This window comes from Lethenteron reissneri, chromosome 32 (genome assembly GCF_015708825.2).
Source record: "Lethenteron reissneri isolate LAM-NWPU_2019-01 chromosome 32, ASM1570882v1, whole genome shotgun sequence".
NCBI classification, from domain to species: Eukaryota; Metazoa; Chordata; class Hyperoartia; order Petromyzontiformes; family Petromyzontidae; genus Lethenteron; species Lethenteron reissneri.
This window is the reverse complement of record NC_083810.1, coordinates 11713134-11734525: the sequence shown is the minus strand read 5'-3', so window position 1 is coordinate 11734525 and position 21392 is coordinate 11713134. Positions and strand designations below refer to the sequence as shown.

Below are 21392 nucleotides of genomic sequence, written 5' to 3'. Positions count from 1 at the left end.
ACCTACGCACGTATACACATGCACACACCTCCCCAATTTCACAACGAATCACATATATGCTTGGGAGGTTGTGACTTGTAAACGAAGGCAAATTTCAGAGTTTTATCAAGAAAGCCTGGTAAAAAAAAAACCCCCAAAACAATTATAGTCAGTTCCAAAACAAATTTAATGAGCCGTACTATTACGAACGATATAATGATGGAATAAAAAAAAAACGTGACTGCATGACCTCAGTTGCTTTGGAAACATTTTCGGTAAATATTTTCTAGGCGCAATGCAGAAAAACTCTTCAGCAATCGATGGCGACGCCGTGTTTTCTTTAAGCGGGATAACGGCGGGCAGGCGGGCTGGCGGGCTTGGCGGGCAGGCAGGGCGGGCAGTCGGGAGCTGCCCTCTCCCACGGGGCTGGCTGCAAGATAAGGCCACCTTATGGCGGCGGTGGCCACTGGGAGCCCGGAAAGATGACCTCAGCCTCAGGAATGGCTGAGCGAGAGCGGATGCCCGAGCCCTGGGCGTTGTGTGCGTGGCACTGATAAGGGTGGCGCCTGAAGAGAGGCTCGCGGAATTCGGCACACCTCGTTTGTTTAAATCGCTATCGGCTTGTCGTCTGGCTGTGGTTTGCATTATCACGGCGGCGAGGCGAAGCCAGGCTATGAGGATAGCGCCCCCGACCCGCTGCCCTGAAGAGCCGAAGGGCACTGACCCTTCTTTTTAACGAAGTGAACTTGGCTCTGCCATGCCGTTGTCACGAAGTGGCAATTTATAGGTCAAGTTTTAACACAAACGTGCTGGGCCTTGCGCGTACAAGGGAAAGATTTTACGCGGAGGTTTTCGTCGTGCGTTTATTTTTAGTGCTAATTCAAACTCAATTTGTGTTACACTTAAGCAAGAAGCACAGCAGCCACTCATTGGCACCTCCGATTAGCACGGTTATCTACGCACAGCGCGAAAGAAGTTCAACATACATACAGTCCATTGAAAAGCACGATAACATAGATTTGTCAAATCTGTTCTGCTTGATGTGTTTTTCGGGGTTGTACAGCATGTCGGTGGGCACGACGACCGACGTTTCGCCCCGCGTGATGGGGGCTTCTCCGGGAACTGTGTTTGAATTCAGCTCTGATTTGATTTGAATTCAGTTTCCGAAGGAACTCCCGGCACACGGAGGCTTACACGCGGAACGCCGTGCCGAAATGACGCGCGGTGCAACCCGGTGACACACGCGAGAGAAGATGTGTTTGGTAAACCTGCTCGGAGTTATTACGTTTATCGTTTAGAAATTGCCGTAGTTCTTGCTTGAATAAATAAATATAGTTTGAATGAATACAAAAGCACTTTTGTGGTTTTGTCCATACAATATTTCTGTTTTTGTTAATGCTAAAAGGATAGGTAGTTGTCTAAAAACGTCATTTATTTTTCATGAAAACTTTTTCTTCTTTAACCTCGGCGATTAACGCGGTTCGAGAGCAGAAATGTTCGTCTGGGTTGATAATTATTTGAAAGTCGCGCAGTATGCGCACATTGAAATTTACAGGAATGGGGAGTATTTTTTTTGTAAACTACCAAGTTTTTTTTTTCTTCAATAAATTATAGGGATTGAGTATAATTATTGACTAAGACCGCAATCGTCGAGCATCCATTCGGCGAAACAAACCCTGGCGTCGTGCATCAAAACCGTTGGCCAGAACGTTATCGGGAAATGTTATTAAGCAACAAAACATGTTTATGTTTTAAAGTTAACGGTTTAACTGTGAATATTTTGGAAATCGGCCTGTTTCCAAAATATGTTGAAGTGTTTGCGTTTACAATATTCATCGGGGATGCGGGGGGGTGAAGAAAGCCGTATGCTTGTAAAGGGTCAGGACAAGTTAAAGTGTACAGTGTAAACAAGACGGTAGAATGCCGGACACCTCTTGTGCGTGTGAGTGAAATAACTTTGGCTCGCTTCTACCGTAAACGTTTGCCAAACTGCACCGGGCTGAACATGCCGAGTAGTACTTCATGCTGACTCCGTGCGTGCCTGCACATGGGGCGCAGTGCGACCCCCACGTCGAGCCTGTGTTTCCAAGGTCTTCACCCAACCGTATGATACGCGATGTAACGATACCCACTCTCCTACGAGGCGATGTGGGAGATCAATACCTCGGATCCTGTTATCCTGCGGTGTTATTCTTTTCGTTTATCGATGTGGACAAAAAAATCACAGAGGATCGCTGAAAATGCGATTTTTTGTTTTAACGACCCTGCAGCTTTTGTGGATAATCGGAGTCGCTGATAATAGCGATGTGGATAAGGCCTTCTGGTTAATGGCAATGGTGACCGGGATAAATCAGAAACACGGAGAATGCAAAATATGGCAATTCGGCTGTACAAATGTACTTATTGTTTATACTCTTTGGTTCTTTCGGTAAAGTCACGTAGGTAGAAATTAAACAAAATAAATCGCGACGTTTCGGGCGCAACACAAGCGTTCGTCTTCAGGTGAAAATCGCGAGAGCCGCGATGTCTGCTGCCTCACAAGGCACAGACTCCGATTATCCACAAGGCAGCAGACATCGTGCTGCTCACAGCAGACATCGCGGCTAACGCGGTTTTCACCTGAAGACGGGCGCTTGTGTTGCGTCCGAAACGTCGTGATTTATTTTGTTTTATTTATACCTACGTGACTTTACCGAAAGAACCAAAGAGTATGGATTCTTGCAGTCACGAAAGCTTCAAATACTTATTGTTTATTGATGTAGAATTAGGAGGGGGCAGTGAAGGGGAGGGCCTGGAAGACATATAGTTTGCGATCTGCTATTGCTTCTTGAAGTAATCGGCTCGTTTGCCGGCGCATTTGCGGTCACGTGGGTGGCACTGAGTCACTGAGGCTCGATGAATGAGGAGCAGCTAATACATAAACCGCAAGGAAATAATTTATTAAATTTTTCACAAGCACGGTTAATCCGCAATTCAAGACGCACCGCTTATGGATAATCACGAGTTAACCGTATAGTTTTAAACGTTACATATGATTTTCACGCAGCAGTGGATAGAGCGCGGTGAAAATGTTAAAGCGCGTGGAGAGATGCGCGCGCTCGGAACGCGTGCAGAACGAACGTGCGCCGTTTGCGAGAGTTGATGAGCGCGGAGTGTATCGCGTGCGCGTGTTTGCGTGGACGTATGTGTGCGTGTTTGCGTGGATATCGCGTGTTGCGTGTGCATCTTTGCATGGGTGTCGCGTGTTTGCGTGTTTGTCACGTGTGTGTATTTTCGTGGATGTCGCGTGTTGCATGTGCATCTTTGCGTGGGCATGTGTCGCGTGTTTGCGTGTTTGTCACGTGTGTGTGTGTTTTCGTGAACGCGTGTGATCGTTACCTGTGCAGGCAAGAACGAGAGCCCAGTGTTTGCCCTCCCACTCCTGCTGCGGGAGTCCCAAGAGCTGGAGGAGTTGTTCCTGCAGAGCTTTTCCTGGGAGACGCACTGTCATGCATGCTTAAAGGAATCAAGGCACCAGTAAGAATATTCGCTGACTATGCCAAGTTCTTTGAATGATAATAAAACACTTTGCACTTTTTTGCAACATGTTTTTCACGCATTTTCAATATTTCCAATATGCATTTCCAATATGTTTACGAGTGTGTGTGTGTGTGTATGTCTGATAGGTGCTTGCTAACAGCACTTGTCTCTGCAGTTTAAGATTATATGCGGGATCATGGGCTTGTTTAAAAATATATTATTGCATTTACATGTGGTCAAAATCCAGGTTACATTGCAAATTGTGTTTCTGTATGTGCAAAAAAAACAGCCAGGGCTTTGTCAATTCACTGCTGGATGAAGGCTTCCCCACATTGTGTGTTTCATAGGAGGGATTGTTGGACCATATTTCACCGCACTTGTCAGCGCAGGCTGATGAAGTGGGATGTGGCACCTGGCCAGAGCCATCCTTTAGGGTAACGAAGAATCGTGGGTGAGCGTCCCGGGCCCCGCGCTTATGGGGGCTCCACGCCTTGGGGGCTCCACGCCTTGGGGGGCTCCACGCCTCGACGTCACGGTGTCAGATGCAATAATCCCGGTTTAGTTTGAAGGTATCGGGGTGGGTGGGGGGCATCGCATACAGAGTTGAGTTGCCCCGGCCCCCCCCCTCCACCATGGACGGCCTTGGAGCCAGCACCGGTTCAGATATCGCTCGTCACCATTGTTAGCCGTGACCGGTAGTCGAACTCAAGTTGCCAGGTTCATAGTGGACTGCACTGACTGATGTGCCACCGCTCCGCAGCACGTGTATACATGTGCCTTAAATTATTATTGTATTTTCATGCCCTATAATGTATTTGTATTTTGTCAGTAAACTGAGTTGACGAGTGATGGCCAGCTAAGTTTGGCTCACACTCGCCCACGGTCGGGTTTAAGTGTTCAGCACATGTTTAATTTATAAAATTCTAAATATAACGCAGATGCTTGAAATTGTTGACGATTTCATCAAACAATAACAATTTCCATTCGGGTTCATTTTACAATTTTTTGTTCAAACAGAAGAACATTCGGTTTTTAATGTAACGTTACAAGTATAATTATAACACGGATGTATCATTATAACAAGTATACAGTGATGCATATTTGAACTTCTCCAAAATTCTGATTACGTTTGAACGAATTCTTCCATTTAGAAATATCCTATGATTTACAGCTATGGTTTGGATTAAAATCTATTCGTAGATTTAAAACAATATATCCAGACCCAGCTTGAAGAACTGGCCTTTGATGTGCCTTTTTTTGGGTCACATTTTCATGACTTTCAGAAATGCTTGTGATATTACAAAAAGTGAACGGTACTGGAACAGTGGTTCCTGCAAGGGGTAGCTCGATACCAAAATGAGATTTCATCAAAGACCCCTGCAAACATGTGGAGGATAGTAAGCCCTCGTGTTATAGCCACGGTGGTAACTCACGTTTGAACCGCTTGCCGCCGGGTGTCTAGAAAGTCAAGGAATGCTACTTTATTTTCGGTGTTCTCTCCAGTGAGAAGCACATCGGAGTATTCCAATATTTTTTTCTCGAACACGTCCCCAATTGTATCCCGTTTCGCGCTATCGGCATCATGTCACGAACGGCAGTGTCCGTTCGGAACTCGCACAGAGCAGTGCAACCCTTGGTGTCGGAGAAGGGTGCCCACGGAAGCGGATATGACAGAGCTACCTCTGAGATCCCTTTAAGTGACCTGTTCCACGCAGTCGATGACAGCGCTCTCCCACTCGCTCGGCATCTGAGACTAACACGTTAAATGATGCTGATATGTGGATTCAGTTCCGCTTATATATGCTCTTATTATGCTTAAACGCACAGTCATCCAGAGTAACGCATAATTAGTGTGTATACAATCGTTCTTTTTTGTATTTAACGGTGGAGCATGTTTGTAAATAACATGTACAGCATTGGTTTTAACAAGCCTGACTGGCTGATGAGACCTCGAAATTCGAAACTGCTCCAGAGTTTGATTGCTTAAACAATTCTGCTGGATCATATTTGTCTGAAAAGGCTGACGGACTAAAACATATATGTTTTTGAATCTATATTTGGAGATGGAGAATTCAGTTTTGCTTGTATTTGCCTTTAACCAATGCAATGTATTTCAAACCTTCGTTTATGAGTTGTTTTATGCACATACATTTTTCCCTTTTGTCGCGTTCAAAACAGTCTGTATTTCGTGTGGTGTCTTACAAAGTACACCATGTTACCTTAGTGATTATGGACAGAAAGTACATCCATTGCTTTGGCAATGCCTGAATGTTTTCAAATTACGACACACATAACTGCAGCTAAGCTAATACGGATTATAATAGGAATACAAGGTGCGAAAGTTTATTTTTTATATATGCATTTCTCCCTTGCAAAATACACCTTCTTGTCGTCTCTAGAATGGATTCTTGTTTTTTTGTTGCAATTTTATTTTTTTACAAATGGGAAAAAACGGTCCAATTGAAGGATTTTTTTTGTGTTTTACAATATCCTCCATGGAAATTGAATGGAGCCACAGGAAGGGAGATCTCACTTGAGTTTCACAGCTTTGTTTTATTAAATTCCTGATTTATTCAATGTGATGTGTGTAACAAACCCAATACAGTGTTGGGGGGGGGGGGGGGTTGGTGGGGGGGGGAGACTTGAGAAGGCAGTTAAGACGATCGCAGCTTGAATATCGTCAATGTTCCATACAGCCTATGCCACCTATTGGTGGAACGCATCTTTACACGGCATGTCATTGCATAATAGCTGCTAAGGTAGTGTAATGCCCTTAATTGTAATGGCTCTACAGTGCAATTTTTGTTATTTTCAAACGTTATTTTATTTTAGGCGACGACCGCGCCACGGCTCAGCTCCGAGTTCAGTTCCCGACCGTGGTTTGCATCGGTGGCGAGTGATTTCTGATCTGGTTCTAGCCACCACGCTACCTTGCACTGACCAGCACTGACCAAAGTGGTGAAGTTTGGTCAACCTTCCTCCGCCCCGATATCATTCGCCAAAGGACTGCAGAGTATTATTTTAATGTGGTGTGTACGTTAACGTGTGGACGGTCTGTGGTAAAAAATAAAAAATACAGCTCTTGAATATGTAGAAATAGATTAGATAGCAAACCACTCGGTTTTGTTGATGTGGTGACGTTGATTGCATTTTAAAAGACCCTACGAATTGTGTAAATGAATTGTCCTCTTCATTCTAATACAAAACACCGTAGTCATTCCATTGGTCCACCAATGGCACATTCAGTTCCAGAAGGAGGTATTTTTGTAAGTGTATGTGTAAGCTTGTATTGCACGGCGTGTTTTCGAGTCTTCAGTGCTTTTAATCCCTTAAGTTGGGGCTCTCGCTCTTATCAAGCGCAGTACATTACCGTAGTTTTTCTCTTTTTATACAAAGTGAGTTGCTGAGCTTTATAGAAGCCTCTTAAAATTATATAAGACACTGATTTGTAGCTCCGCACCCAATTTCCATGGCAAATATTTTGTAGCTTTGAAAATATTTACATTATTGTGATTGCAAGCTCGTGCCAATTCAATATTTACACTACAATGGTTTATAGCTTAGCAATATGCCAGCTCGGAGAAGATCTGTATTTATACACTGATCGAGACGAGTGTTTCCCTGCAGCCCCCCCCCCCCCCCCAGTTTTATATAATCATGGTTCGTAGATCGAGGGCTATGTTAGCCTAATGACAAGTGCCAGGCCGTGATGCACGCATGCTGTTCCTGCATTTTCGTTAATTCTTCACATTAACTGAAGTTGAAACTTGAAATCATTTAGACATTAGCTCTGTCTTGCCAGTCTATGTGTACGTAACGTGTGATCACAATAGCTCTCTTACATATGACCCAGTGCCAATAAAAAAATCCGTACAAAGTTGAATTGCTCTTAGGGACTTAGCCTTAGAGAAAATCGGACAAATTGATAATATTTTTTACTGATGGGTTGCCCAGTAAAAAAGAATGCCTTTTTGGTCAAGGCGATGGTGTCACGCGCCATGCACGGACATCTCCTACCACCCTCTCCCCATGACATCATTGCACGTGACGTCATCTTGTTGTGTGTCTCGGAACATAACATCATCACTTAACACATCTGGGGACAAAAACATGCTGGCAAGTGGTTACAGATTCCACGCACGTGGGATGATTTTTATTCCTTGGTTGCGACGCAGGGATTCCAGCTGCTTGGTCACCTTTCCCAGTGTCGTGTCAGACTGGCACCCGCTCAACACCACACACCTGGGCACCTGCAGCCACTGCCAGGCCAAAGGGCAGCGGCGACGTCTGCATTGGCACAGGTAGAAAGAAGTGAGGTCTTCCTACGCTGAATCCGCTTTAAAAAATGGTCATTGCCTGACGTGTGAGCCTTTTGGGTTTTTCTCTGATTTTGTTGTCAGCCTAGAACTTCCTACTGCTGGTCAAAGGCTTCCTCAGTTTTCTTCGATTCCTTCCCTTCCTGAGTTGTTCCTGCCCAGCAGTGGCCTTCAATTTCTTTGACGTCCCCTGACTGCTGCCGTCTCTTCCGCTGTCTTCCTCTGCTCCCTCTGCCTCCTCTCGCCTTGTCTCACCGGACATTTTGTTCATCATCTCTTGTCAGTTCTTGCGACGTGCCCTTGCTGTTTGCACTTGAAATGATGTTGCTTTGACAACGGCGTCGTCGGTGACCCCCTGTTTGCTGTTTCCTTGTTTATTAACTCGTCTCTTCAATTTAACTAAAATGCTTAATCCCACGTAAACATGAAACAATGTGGACCTTATTGTTTTGTTGTTATGAGGCCGAAAGTGTTGAGTTTTATTTGTTTGTGCCGGTGGACCACTCTAATTTTGTGAAAGTAGAGGCCATCGGAAGCCAAAAGATTTATAGCTCATCGGATTCCTCCAGTATGAATAAATATTCTGATTCTGATAGGGGAACATGAAAGCTCCCACATAATTTCTTCTACATTGCACAATTGAATTTGCAGTGTACGATAAAAAAATTATTTCACAAAAGATCATGACCAGTGAAGAGTTTGTATTATGTTGAACTTTTTTCGCACCATACGTAACCAACCGTGCTAATCGGAGGACAACAAATTAAACACAAAAAGGAGTTCTAAAGAAAAGGAAGAGCATTCCAGACGGCCGCAGAAGCGCATCTGAAAGCGCGAGGATGACCGGAGTTTGTGTGATGTTTTAGGCTCATCAGTTCATGATACAACGTCTAAAGCACGCGCAATAATCTGCTATAGAGATAGAGGACGAACAAGTTAAACGAGTGTACTATTTAAATTGGGCAACCTCGCGTCCATTATTGAGGCGCTTGAAGTGCCCTGTTGAAATCTCGCTCGTAGGCTCGCGCCGGTGACCGTGATGCACTTTGAGATGGGCATGGCGCACGGGGACATGGACAAGTACAGCTTCACTCATCAGGGAGCCGCCTACGCCGTGTCAGGCGTTCATCCAGTACCGCACTCATCCGGACCACTTCATCGCCTGGATCCGCTCGCAAAACGGTAACGATCCAAAGGGGTCCTCTTAAGCCATTGACCCAGAATTGGCTTTATTTGGTACCGCACGGAATAGAAACAAACATTTTCCCAGTGATTTTTCTGCAGTATTATTATTTCTAGGGCACAAATGCCTCTGATAGTGGTTTTTGTGGGGGAAATGTTGCTGGAGAAGGGTGCCGTAGCATGCTTGATAGAGAATTTTGTAAAAAAAAAAGTACGCGATGAGAAAAATCCTGAGTTTCAAAAATATTAAAATAAAGCGTGCGCATGAAACATAGTGGATACCGTCCATTGGTGTACATGGCAAATGGTGGTTACTGATAGTATTTTCCGTCCCAGGTGGTGCCTACCAACCATCCCGCTTGGTTCATGGGCTAGGGAGCGTGTCGCCCGCCCGCCCACCCGCTCGCTCGCTCCCCTGCGTGTGCGAGTGTCTGCGTCTGTGACCTCCCCCCCCCACCCCAACGCTCGGAGCGAATTCGAACGGCACTCAACCCGCCACTGCGAACTCGGGGGGAAGCTCGTTCAGTCACCGCCGCGGTATCGTTTTACTCGATACGATATTAATTTTTTCACGATTTGTCGATCATCGCAAATTAGTTTCCGATAACTTTATAATTGCGTCGTTGTTATATTGGTTTTGTCCTTTGCTGTACTTCCAGTTTGAGTGGAGTTCGGTGACTGCAGTTCACTCAACAGAACCCTGCCATAAGTCGTTTAAGCTTAGCAAATTTACAATCTGTAATGTTTTAACACACATTCTGTCAGTTGCACAATACTTAAGTGAGATAGCTGTAAAAATGATGATGATAAATGGAAAACGTTTCGTTTTTAAAACAAATTTGCATTGTTGCTTGATATATATTTAGAAAAGTAATTATTGTGTTTATTAATCCGTACATATTCTGCCAGGGAATGTAATATTTTCCATAAAATAATCAAAGGATAACCATGATATTACGGCATTTTCCAAATCGAGCGATGCGAGGATGATGGATCTCACATCATGTGACGGATTGTAGTATCGTCATATATTATGCCCATCCCGAGTACCTTGAGTCAGAGGCAGGAGTGTAGTGTTACTGAGCACGTGTGATCTAATGCATTCGTGCTGGCAAAACCACAATGTGTGTATGAATGCCTCTGTGTATGCCTCACGGTGTTTAATTTGCACTGTAAGGCCAGGACGTGTGTGTGGCTTGTGGAAATATGCACGGGAATACCTTCTGTGGAGGGTAAGTAAGTAAAACAACACGATGAAATATTGCCTCTGATTGTTAACAGTGGGAGCGTGGCCACATTTGCACATCCATGCATCACTTTAGCAATACAAATTATAGGGAGCGCTCCAGTAAAATTCAACATGACAAATATATGGGCCAAAATACAGTTACAATAGACCGCGGGCTTATTGTCAGTGTAGCCTTTCAGCAGCCTTCAAGCCTCTTAAGGCCTCGGTTTGAAAACAGCAGTCAAAGGGAATTCAAATAAATGCAGCTCATGCCTCGGTTGTACATATTCTGAGAGCAGAATGTTATTGAACCGTTATTTTTTTTCACTGTACTAGCATGTGCGCTTGAGCTGAAATCAGCAAGAAAGCAGTGTTTTTACAAAATGCGTGCATTATTCGGGTACAATATAATTCACTTGCTATTTTCCTCAACTCCAGAAATGTATTTTAGTTGTGACAATGGCATCCTCCGGAGCGTTTAGAAACACAGAATCGTTTAAGTGGCAAGGCCACGTGCGCTGCCTTGTTAGACTGATGGGCAGGTTCGATGCATTGTTTGTTGGGCGGTGGCCCGAAATTGTTTTTCCGATGACGTACGCAACAAAGCGAACAGACAAACGTAGCTGCAGTTAAACATTCCGCGCCATCAGCCCAGTCCCGTTGTCTCCGCAGCCGAAATCTTTGCATACCGCGTAAATTTTACTTGCCGCTGATGGCACGCCGTTGCGTGCCTCCGCTGAAAGCATTTTCCCTTGTGTTATAAGTGAAACCAGAAACCCACCCATAAATCGGCGCACTAACAGATGAAGAGCTTGCACGCCATCATTTGGGCATCAACGTCCAGCCAAAGAGTGGACCAAGTGAATGGAGAGAGAGAGAGAGATTTTTTTAAAGCTTGTGGCTCTTGGATTGACTCTGTCCAGGCATGGTGCTCTTCCAGTTCCTAAGTTTGCACAGTCTCGTTTCATCATCATCATCATCATCGTCATAATTGTCATCTTCAGCTATGGTCAATCCACTGCTGGATAAAGGCATCCCTGCGCCGTTGCAATCTCTCACAGTCTCATTTATGGCCGATTCATCGTAATAGTTTTTTATTTCAAGTGTTGGCGCAGTGGTTTACGCACTGCAACTCTGAACCCGGTGACCTGAGTTTGAATGCCGGCCATGGTTAATATCAGTGGCGAAGTGATATATGAACTGGTCTCCTTTCACCAAACCGTACCGGTCAGTGTTGTGACGTATGGTCAAACAAACCGTTTGACCGGCACAGTTTGATGAGGCCTTCATCCAGCATTGGATTTGCAGACGGCTGCAATTTATTAGTATTGCTGTACAAGAGTGTGCATGTTAACATGTGAGCTGTCTGTAAAAAAATAATAATTGTACAGACAAATTATAGAAGAGATTAGTTTATGTGCTAAATATGTAGACATCAAATCGATAGTAATTATTAGAATTACCCTTATTATTAATCATCATGATATTTATCATGTTCCACGTGTACCGGGGCTGACATTTCCAATAGCGTAAGGGACAGCACAGGCGCATATTGGAGCGTATATATTTGCGCGAACATGGATGTGTTTTATATCAGTCTCTGACCAATGCGACCTCGAAGAATGTCAACTTGCATTTCTTTTCCAACGCGCGAGGGTTAAATTGCAACGATGCGGGGATGCGCGGCTTTTTTGTCGAAGCACTGGAACGAATCGTTCGTAAATGCGATGCATTTTATCGGTATTGAAAATTTACTTGCGGAAGAGGTGTGCGCTTAAGCGAATCATCCCTGCTTTATGGGGGGTCTGCGGGGTTGGGCGATGATCGTTGCGAGTGCCCTGGCTGAGAAGGCACTGTATCAATTAAGTTCGATGCGACAGGAGTGGGGGGACGACACTGCATTATAGCAGCACGCATGATCAGTGTGCTCGAAGCAATCAAAACAGGTCTGCTCCGTCTCACAAATGCCGACCAAACAAGGGCCTTGTCTGGTTTTTTTGGGCTAACTAAGAGTAATGATAGGAAAAGGGAAGCCGGCTTAAGCCTGGGTAATGTCTTTTGCGGAGTGCAGACTGTAGTTTCATTTGCATTTTGTGCTGAAATTGCGCTCGCCAAATTTTTTCCCCACCATTCCTTCAATTCTCCAATCGGCCTCCGTGCGTTCGGTTAGGGTTAGAAACCTTCAAAAGAGATGGGAATCGGATAGCATTTCCATGAAATCTCCTGTAATTGCACTTTGAGTTTTTGTTGGCAGAGAGGCTGAGAGCCATTTTAAGTTTGCCTGGTGTCTGCCTGGATTTAAGTGGCTGTTTGTATAGGCCTAGCTAATAAAATGGACCTCGTGTGGGTGTTGGCATAGAGCTATTTTCTTGAAAGCGAGATACATCATCCGAGATTTGTTTCTGCTTGCTTCCCTTGATTAATGCTTGGTAAATTAAAGAATTAATAACTCTAATTGGATGTTCAGGGGTGGAGGGGTGGGAGGGAGAGGCAGGGGGCGGTGGGTAAAATCTGTAACAGATACATGTGGTTTTTGTAACACAGCTGAATATCTTCTGGCCTTAGTTTCCGAAGCGAGAGTGAGAGGGAGGCGGTGACGCTGGGCAGCCTGCGCTGGACAGCGCGGTCGTGCGTGCACCGCGAACATCAAACGGCGCTAGTGGTGGTGCCGACTGATGTGCAATTTCTTCCTTTTCCTGCACCGGTGTAAAATACAGCAATAGTGAGATGAGAAATGTTTTCAATTCAGGTCAAATGCCTAATTCCATAATATTGCAAATATATACCGCCCCATAAATTGTGTATGCGGTGGAGCGGCGATGCGGCGGTCAGCGCCCCGCGCTATGAATGTGGCGACCCGACCACGGCTAACATCAGTGGCGAGCGACATCTGAACCAGGCTTGGAGCCAATGCCTTCACCATCCCCGCACTGGCCAGCATGATGAAGTATGTTCAAACAACTCAAGGCCAAGTGGCATTGCAAAGCATTCATCCAGCAGTGGATTAACAAAGGGCTGTAAGTTTTCACGGTATGCATGTTTAAAATCCAGCCGGGTGCTGCAGCGATTAGAATGTTCAGTATGGTTTGCGGTCAGAAGGTTGCGATTTAAAATCATAGTCCTACGTCAACTCAACCGTTCATTCTTCTGGGCTCAATAAAATGAGTACCGCTCTGAGGGAAGGTCGCTGTGTTTGTCCTATGAAAACACTCTTCTGCACCATAGGAATGTGAATTATTCACTCCTGGCTCAGGGCTTTAATATGGAGATGAGTGTCACCATATGCTCTTTTAAATAGGAGTGATCAATGAGATTATTAAACATATAATGGAAACACCACAACCATTATGAATAATAAATGAGTCACGTTCATTTGGTCTCATTCATTAGCAGCATGAGAGCTGATTCAAGGGCCGTCCTGGAAAACAAAACATGGCAACCCACAATAGCTCCATAGTCGAGGAATTAAAGTTTTGATTTAAAGCTTTCGTGACTGCAGGGATTCATCTTCTTGGTTCTTTCGGTAAAGTCACGTAGAAGGGAAATAATAAAATAATAAAATAAAACATAATAAAATAATTCTCACGACGTTTCGGCCACAACGCAAGCAGCCGTCCTCAGGTGGAGAACAGGTCTGTCGAGGAGACAGAGTCTGAATGACAAGCCCCAGGCTTGGAGCATCCCAATGGATTGTGCGATGCTGCACCGAGGCAGCCGCACAACCGCTTCTTCCTCTTCTTCTTAGTAAATAGACGCTCCAAGCCTGGGGTGTGTCATTCAGACTCATTTGTTAACGTACAAAACCCTTCGCTCATCCCACCTTGACGCTTTAAAAACCCGACTTGTGTGGTATGGAAACTAAACTATAAACTAAACTATTTTTTCTTATTTTACCAGGTAAGGCCTACTGAGCTATATAGCTCTCTTTCAGAAGCGACCTGGCCACAATTGATAGCTCAACGAAGTGGCTTATCGTGTGGAAATTTATAGCAGCCCAATACCTACGTGACTTTACCGAAAGAACCAAAGAGTATGGATTCGTGCATTCACGAAAGCTTCAAAGCAAGATCAGCCCTATACTCTTAGCGCATGTTCCTAAATGTGGAGGAAAAAACGGGCAGGACCCCGAGCAAAGTCAACGTGACCACGGGGAGAGAGAGAGAGAGACATGCAAACTCAAATATACAACAGGCGCCAGGGTCAGAATCGAACCCACGACCTCCTGCATACCAGGTAAGGGAGTTAACATCTCCTAGCCACCGCGGCGCATTGATCCGGTAAGCTCTACTGGAATCGGTGCCCAGTGTTTTTCTCCACCTGCCACACGTGGGACCACGTTCCCTAAACCCATTGGTGGTGGAGCCAGGGGGGTGGAGCAATGGGGGCATTTGCCCCTCCCCCCACCCATCATTCCCTTGAAACTCCCCCAAAAATTAAATTTTATTGATATTTACCAGAGAAAATTCACTGAATGTGTGTTCCTTTATTATTAATGCAGGCCCCTATTGAACAAGCTTGAAATTTCAGGGTCGCCCGAACCAAGGGGACGTTTTTTTTCTCGCTCTGCCTGGATCTAAGCTCCCAGCTCTCCCTTGTGGTTGGGTGCAGTGCAGTAGTTTTTTGCAGTAATGTTCACCAACGTTATTAAAACAAAAACAGAGCCAGGGATGACAAACACCACTTGAAATATGTTTTGAACTCTGGTATGCGAGTCGTATTTCCGGAGCGTTTATGTGCAGCGTTTATTGCAAGATCTGCAGGGCTGTAAGAAAATACCTCTCTTGGTGTGAAAACGACGTTTCGTACTTTTACTGAGCCGTTATTCTCCACCGCTCTATGTCGAACCGCATTGTATTTGCGAGATATGCATCCTATTTGGGGGGTATTAGAGTCGCTGTAACTTATTAAAGTATCTGTACTGTGCTAGACAGGCACAGTGTCGAAGTGGAAGGCACACGCTCCCCATGAACCCAGATACCCGAGTTCGGTTCCCGACCGTGGGTAACATAAAGTGGTGAGCGATGTCTGATGCTACCCACTCACCAACCCGCACTAACCGGCGTAGTGAAGTATGGTCAAACAAGCCCTGTGACCGACATGGTGGGGAGGCCTTCATCCAGCAGTGAATTGATAAATGGCCGTAAACTGTACATACACGAACACACTACAAGTGCTTAAGTTTTGTTTTTAAAATAAAATACGTTGCATAGAAAAATGTAGATAAGCACTTAATGCTATTTAAAGTGTCTGATGATTGTACAGTACAGCATATGGTTACAGCAGGGATTTAAAAAACTTTTTTTTTAAGTCTGCAACTGATAAGGTGCAAATTGTTTGAGAATTTGTGTTTTTTAGATATCACACTTATATTGGCTGTTTTAAACGTCAAATTGGCATTAATCATGTTGGCTGCCAGACAATACCGCAGCCAGGGATTGTGTTTCAAACCTAAAGACATGAGCTCAGCTGCTCAACCAAAATAAAATGATGTCTTTATTATTGGCACAATGCGAGGACTGCAACTTTCCATCATGTACACGCATAGTCGGTTTCTCTCCCGCGCCCCGCTCACACTCTGTAACGGGCAATCATTTTAATGAAAATCACAGTTCTCTGAAGCAGATGGCGGTTCAGTTCACATTTCAATTTTACTGTGTTTTTGGGGCCCTTTTTACGTTATCATTTTTTAAATCAAGTGTTACGTTAGCATCAGTTGTTAAGAGCGATGGGCGCAGTGGTTCTCACACTGCACTTTGAAGCCGGTGATCGGAGTTCGATTCTTGGCCACGGCTAGCATCAGAGGCGAGTGATATCAGAACCGGTACTGAAATTCCGTAAGAACTCCCAATGACCGACACGGCCAGCAGTGAATCTTCATATTTTCATCATGGGAAATGACACATCCACAAAGAGCGTTGGTTATTATCTCTCAAAGCATGAACATTTTAAAAATAACGTTTGATGTTTTCTTAATTTCTAATCCTACCGGCATATTAAAAAAATGGAAGCGTAATTTTTTTTTAAATTTACAGCCACATGCCATCGCTGAGTTTGGCGTCTGCAAAATTGCAGAAAGAATTAGATGGTGTCCTATACGTCTTATCCACTTGCGGTTGTGTTTTTACTTGATTTTATATTGTCTACAACTACAACAACAAATGTGAGGAAAGCGGAGAACCAGGGCACACGACGTCCAGGCATCGGGCGCATAACAAAGCCTAGCAATAATCACCCCTCGCTACGATCCAGGAGACAAACAGACAAGGGCAAGGGAGAGGAAGGGAAGAACAGGATGTGAGAGAGAGAACAGGGAGAGGGAAGGGGAAGATCTGTGGCCGTCTTCTTGGTTCTTTCGGTAAAGTCACGTCGAATGGAAATAATAAAATAAATAAAAAATAATAAAAAATAACTATAATATTATTATTATGTTTTTTTATTATATTATTTTATTAGGTTTTATTTTTATTATTTTATTATTTCCATTCTACGTGACTTTACCGAAAGAACCAAGAAGATGAATCCCTGCAGTCACGAAAGCTTTAAATCGAAATCTGTGGCCGTGTTCGTGGAGTGCGCCGTGTCCGGCTCCCGACACCGGCCGCTTTTCAGACTGACAAGGCAACGTAAATTTTTCACTTGTCTGCCCCGTGGCTTGATCTCCAGGTCCCTTCGCATGCTGGCAGGGGTACCCGGCCACGGCACATTAGCCCCCGGAGACACCCCGGCACCCGCAGCTATGGCAGCTTTAATACTTTGTTTTGATAGGTGGGCCTTTGAAAGGGTTTAAATCAATTGTCAGTGGCATTTATTAATTAACAAAGCGACTTGCTTCAACGGTGATTTATATGACATTCATCATCATGTTCGCCTTTCACTAGTTGTTCTGAAGCGAGCTTGTGTGTTTGTAAAAAAAAAATGCACTTTGCGCGTGTTTACATTGTGTGGGTTGAATATGGGAGCGCAACATTTGCTGCATAAGCGAAATAAAAGTTAACAAATGTGTTTCTGACAATGGGACGCAACGCAGAATCGAGCAGTGTGTCGGCTGTGCTCGCTGGCAGGTACGTGGCTGGAGTGCGACGATCTGAACGGGCCTTTCTGCGTGGAGAGAAAGGAGGTGAGCGTCCCTCCGGAGCAACTTCACGTTGTCTTCTGGGAGAAGGTGGCTTCCGCGGACGCGGAGGGAGGACGGACATCCGGTGCGGAGCCTGGAGACTTCCGGCAAGACCACGGAGAGCTTGGCAGCCAAGCAGTGGCAGCGGATGCGAGAGCAGACCGTTCATGTGATGTGGAGGATCTGGACATTCCCGATAGTCGCAGGGAGGCCGAACGTTGCGACTTTCTCCGGGATGACGGGCGTCACGACGAACGGAGGGTGCACTTCGCTGACTGCCCTGCGGCAATGTCCGAGTCGTGTGCAGTGCGAGCAGCAGGCCTCTGCAAGGTGCCCGGCACACGGCCAGACTGGCAGGGGCATAACGAAAGTGAAGGTGTGCACAGCGTAAGGGGGTCCTGCGTGCCACGGGACACAAATGAACAGATATACGTCGATCAGACGGTCGGTATAAATTCCAACAAAGCTACCCACGGTACCTCGATTGACAAACAAAGATTTGCAGTCAGTGTTGAAAGCGGGACGGCCGAATCGGAATGCAACGACGACGCGAAAGCGACGAACGATGCCGTTAAAAATACAACCGACGAAGCGGCAGGAAAGTGCGCTGACAAAACGTCACCGCAACGGCGGCACGCTGCCAACGTGGCGATCGTCGCCGCACCGGCACCGCGCTCTCTTGCGGCAGAGGACTGCGGCAAGTTTCACGGCTGCCAGCCGAGAAGAGATTGCTCGCCGGCGCCGATCGCGGACGCTCGCCCAGAGATGCCGAGCGAGCAAGGAGCACCCGGCGAGCGCGTTGGAGTGGCGGAGCGGAGGCCAGCGGGCGACGTCTGCGGGGGGCGAGGCGAGGACGAGCGGGAGGCGTGCTGGGAGCTGCACTCGCTGCTCAAGAGGCTCGGCAAGCGGAGAAGGCGGCTCGCCTCGGTGGACAAATTCATCACCCGACGTAAAGCGGCGCTCGCAGTTTGTACCGCTCGCTCTTCTGAGCACCTTCACAATTCAGTCGCGTTCATTAAGCGCCCTGAGATGTCGTAGCTTGCAAGGGTATATTGCCTTTATAGAAGTAGCTTATAGCGTGTCACATGTGACATGTGAACGTTCAATACATGCAAATCATTGTCCTCAAACGTTTAATATTTGCGAAATATTTTTTGAATTCAAAAAGAAAGTATTGTTCATTCAGAAACGTAATTTTCCATTCAAAACTTTGTTAATTGTGGTGTGCATATTGAGCATTTCATTAGACGGGTATAATTTTACGGATGTATATTTTCTCCCAACAACAACAGTGGTTGATTTTGTGTACCGCGTGCTAAAACGTGCACACGCCACGCTCTCAGGCCTGCTGCTGGAGGAGGACGGAGGCTGTCGAGGAGCTCGCTGTGAAGGGACGGGGCCCGAGTCCTCACCTCCCCAGCAGACTTCCACGGTCCGCAAGGAGCAGGCGCTGAGCGAGGGACCTGAAAACGTTCAGACGAAACGCCAAGGACGTCTTGCCAGCAGGGGAGCTTTGACAGAACCACCGCGGCCCAGAGAGGAACGGCATCCGTCCGACGTGGAACATTCACCTGCGAGTGACCCGAGCGAAAAATGTGAGAGTCCTCACCGGTTTTATATGGGACACGTGTCTGCGGAAGGCTGTGATGGAAATGTGGACAGGCATCACGCGTGCGATATAAATAATGTGTCGACTGAGGCTTCTGATGAGCATCTTGAAGGGCATTACCTGACTCCTGTTTATGATGCCTCTGTGGACCTGCTTAAGGAAAATTTGGAAGAAAGTCCTGCATTAGATATGATGGATTCATCTACACAGGATCTTGATGAAACATTTGGTGGAACTCACCAGATTTTAAGAGAAGACGTTCCTGGTAGAGGTGCCGATACATGTTTATCAGAAGACCACCCGGCTATTGCAGGACACGATTATGAAAATTGTTCTGATGGAAATCTGGAGGACCAGCATGCCTTCAATGTGACGCAAGCATCTACAGAAGGTCACCATGAACATTTACAGGAATATCTCCTGACTCTCGTAGAATACTTGCCTGTGGACGATCCCAACAGAAACCTTGAAGGGTTCTATACGTGCGATATCACTCGCCCATCCGCAGAAGGTAATCAGGAGATGCTGCAAGGACAGCACGCGACTGCTAACGAACGTGTATCTGCAGAGAATCTTGATCAGAATAGTGAAGCCATATTTTCGCACAATGTCTTAAGTTTAGAAACTCAAGATTATCAAAATACCAGTTTGGTACTGGACACTGCAATACATCCCATTGACAAAATATTGCAACGGGCACCAAACGAATCGCAAGTCGTCCCTGAGGAGGTGGGAACGAGGCCTGACGAATGGAATCAGAACCGGGCGTTAAAGCCAGCTGTGTGGACGACTACCGACGACGACGACGACGACGACAGAGGTGCGAGCGAACCTCCGCAGAGCGATTCGGAGCACGCGTCAACTAGCGAGGGTGCATCGGGCGGTCAAAGCACGCTTGGCAAAAAGTCAAGCGAAGGCGATAAAAACCCTGGCAGAGGAGCGGACGTCGGTGCCGGTGGACGCGTGCCAAAAACGAAAGCCACGTCGGCCTCTCGCGGGTGGGGCAGGACGGAGCGAGCGTGCGCGCCGTCAACGCGCCGCAGAGCCGCCGCTTTCAGAGAGAACGCGCTGAGGCTGCAGCTCCTCGCGGGCGAGGACTCGGCCAGGTTCGGTGGCTACCGGCCGAGAGAGAAGGAGGGCGCTCCCGTGCTGCCCAAGAGGTCGACGATCGCTGCTGCGGGAACCACGGCGGTGGCGGCGGCGGCGGCGGCGCCGTTAGGCAGTGGAGAAGAAGTTGTGCTCGCGCCAGCTTTGGCAGGGGAGCCTGGCGAGCGAGTTCGGTGTTTGGCCGTCGGGCCGGAGGAAAGAAGTTTGAATTTGGCGCAACCGAGGGGGGATAGCGGCGAGTTAAAAGCGCTGCTGAAGAGGCTGGAGAGAAGGAAACAACAGCTTGCGATGGTGGAGGGTGCTCATCGTAAATGATCACGTCCAGGACTTAATTTCTTACTCAGTATTTCACAGGTCACCAGGACACTGGAGTTAGGCACCTGACCAGTAGCCACAGTCATTGCCAGAGGTATACTGGATGCGGTGTGCTGGGGCGTGGAAGTAATTACCGGGTCGCTGAGCCGGAAAGGCCCGACTGAAAATAAGGCTTGATAATGTCATTCTAGATTTGAAGTTGTCGTGACTGCAAGGGTCCATACTCTTTGGATAATGTCATATTTGTAGTGTTCTATTGTCCGCGATACAGTTTGTTTCAGCGAGAATGCCACTTGCTGGATTTTAGAAAGTTCTTAGAATAGTTTCGTTTAACTCTTAAAACATTTCATGTTAACGTTTCATGTTGACGTTAATTTATTCTGAAATAAATATGTCGCATAAAATATATTTATATGTTGAAAAATAAATGTTGTGCGGATTATTTTTGAGTCATGCCAATAGTAAAAAGAACGTATTTTGTAGAGAAGGGATTTATGATGCAGTATTTTGTAAAAAAAAATATATATATACCTGGCACATACACTTTGAGAATCTTAACGTATGATTTGTAAAGTATTTGTCTCTGTACATAACATGTGAATAAAGTTGCAGTATTATGAAACATGTTCCTGTATGGTAATTATTACCGTGGTTGTTACTTAATGTAGAAATATGGATAGATTCTAAAGCAGCTCGCAGGTTTCGATCATCCCAAAAGTTTATGAAAATAAAAATAATAAACACGAGTAATAATTTACAGGCCTTGGTAACTGCACTGCTGGATGAAGGCCTCACCATTTACTCAGTAATTTCAGTTGTTTGACCATACTTCTTGGTTCTTTCGGTCAAGTCACGTAGAAGGGAAGTAATAAAATAATAAAAATAAAACATAATAAAATAATTCTCACGACGTTTCGGCCACATCCAAGAAGATGAATCCCTGCAGTCACGAAAGCTTTAAATCGAAAAATTGTTTGACCATACTTCACCAATTTGTTGATTAGGGAATGGTGAAGATGGTGC

At 45.8% G+C, this 21392-nt stretch overlaps 3 protein-coding genes across 4 annotated transcripts in view; all 3 read left to right on the top strand.

Moving 5' to 3' along the window:
• Positions 1-17511, top strand: part of USPL1 (ubiquitin specific peptidase like 1) — a 33185-nt gene extending 15674 nt beyond the window's left edge. For both annotated transcript variants that reach the window (XM_061563996.1, XM_061563995.1), the window contains exons 6-9: positions 3366-3495; positions 7674-7799; positions 8835-8996; positions 17286-17511. In XM_061563996.1, coding sequence (XP_061419980.1) covers positions 3366-3495; positions 7674-7799; positions 8835-8996; positions 17286-17511 — 644 coding nt within the window. The remainder of the gene's footprint in view (positions 1-3365; positions 3496-7673; positions 7800-8834; positions 8997-17285) is intronic.
• Positions 1-18196, top strand: part of LOC133350037 (trafficking protein particle complex subunit 2-like) — a 112675-nt gene extending 94479 nt beyond the window's left edge. The window contains exon 6 of the mRNA XM_061564000.1: positions 18187-18196. The gene's annotated coding sequence lies outside the window, so the exon portion shown is untranslated. The remainder of the gene's footprint in view (positions 1-18186) is intronic.
• Positions 17627-20945, top strand: LOC133350120 (uncharacterized). Its single transcript, XM_061564148.1, has 2 exons — positions 17627-18287; positions 18682-20945. Exons 1-2 carry the CDS (start codon positions 17627-17629, stop codon positions 20367-20369), a joined length of 2349 nt encoding a protein of 782 aa, XP_061420132.1. The 3' UTR covers positions 20370-20945.
• The last annotated feature ends 447 nt before the right edge of the window (positions 20946-21392 follow it).

Excerpts from the sequence above, each read along its gene's own strand:
- LOC133350120 (XM_061564148.1), top strand. The coding sequence starts at position 17,627 with ATGTCCGAGTCGTGTGCAGTGCGAGCAGCAGGCCTCTGCAAGGTGCCC. Across the intron at positions 18,288-18,681 it reads GGACAAATTCATCACCCGAC|GCCTGCTGCTGGAGGAGGAC; the intron begins GTAAAGCGGCGC and ends CCACGCTCTCAG.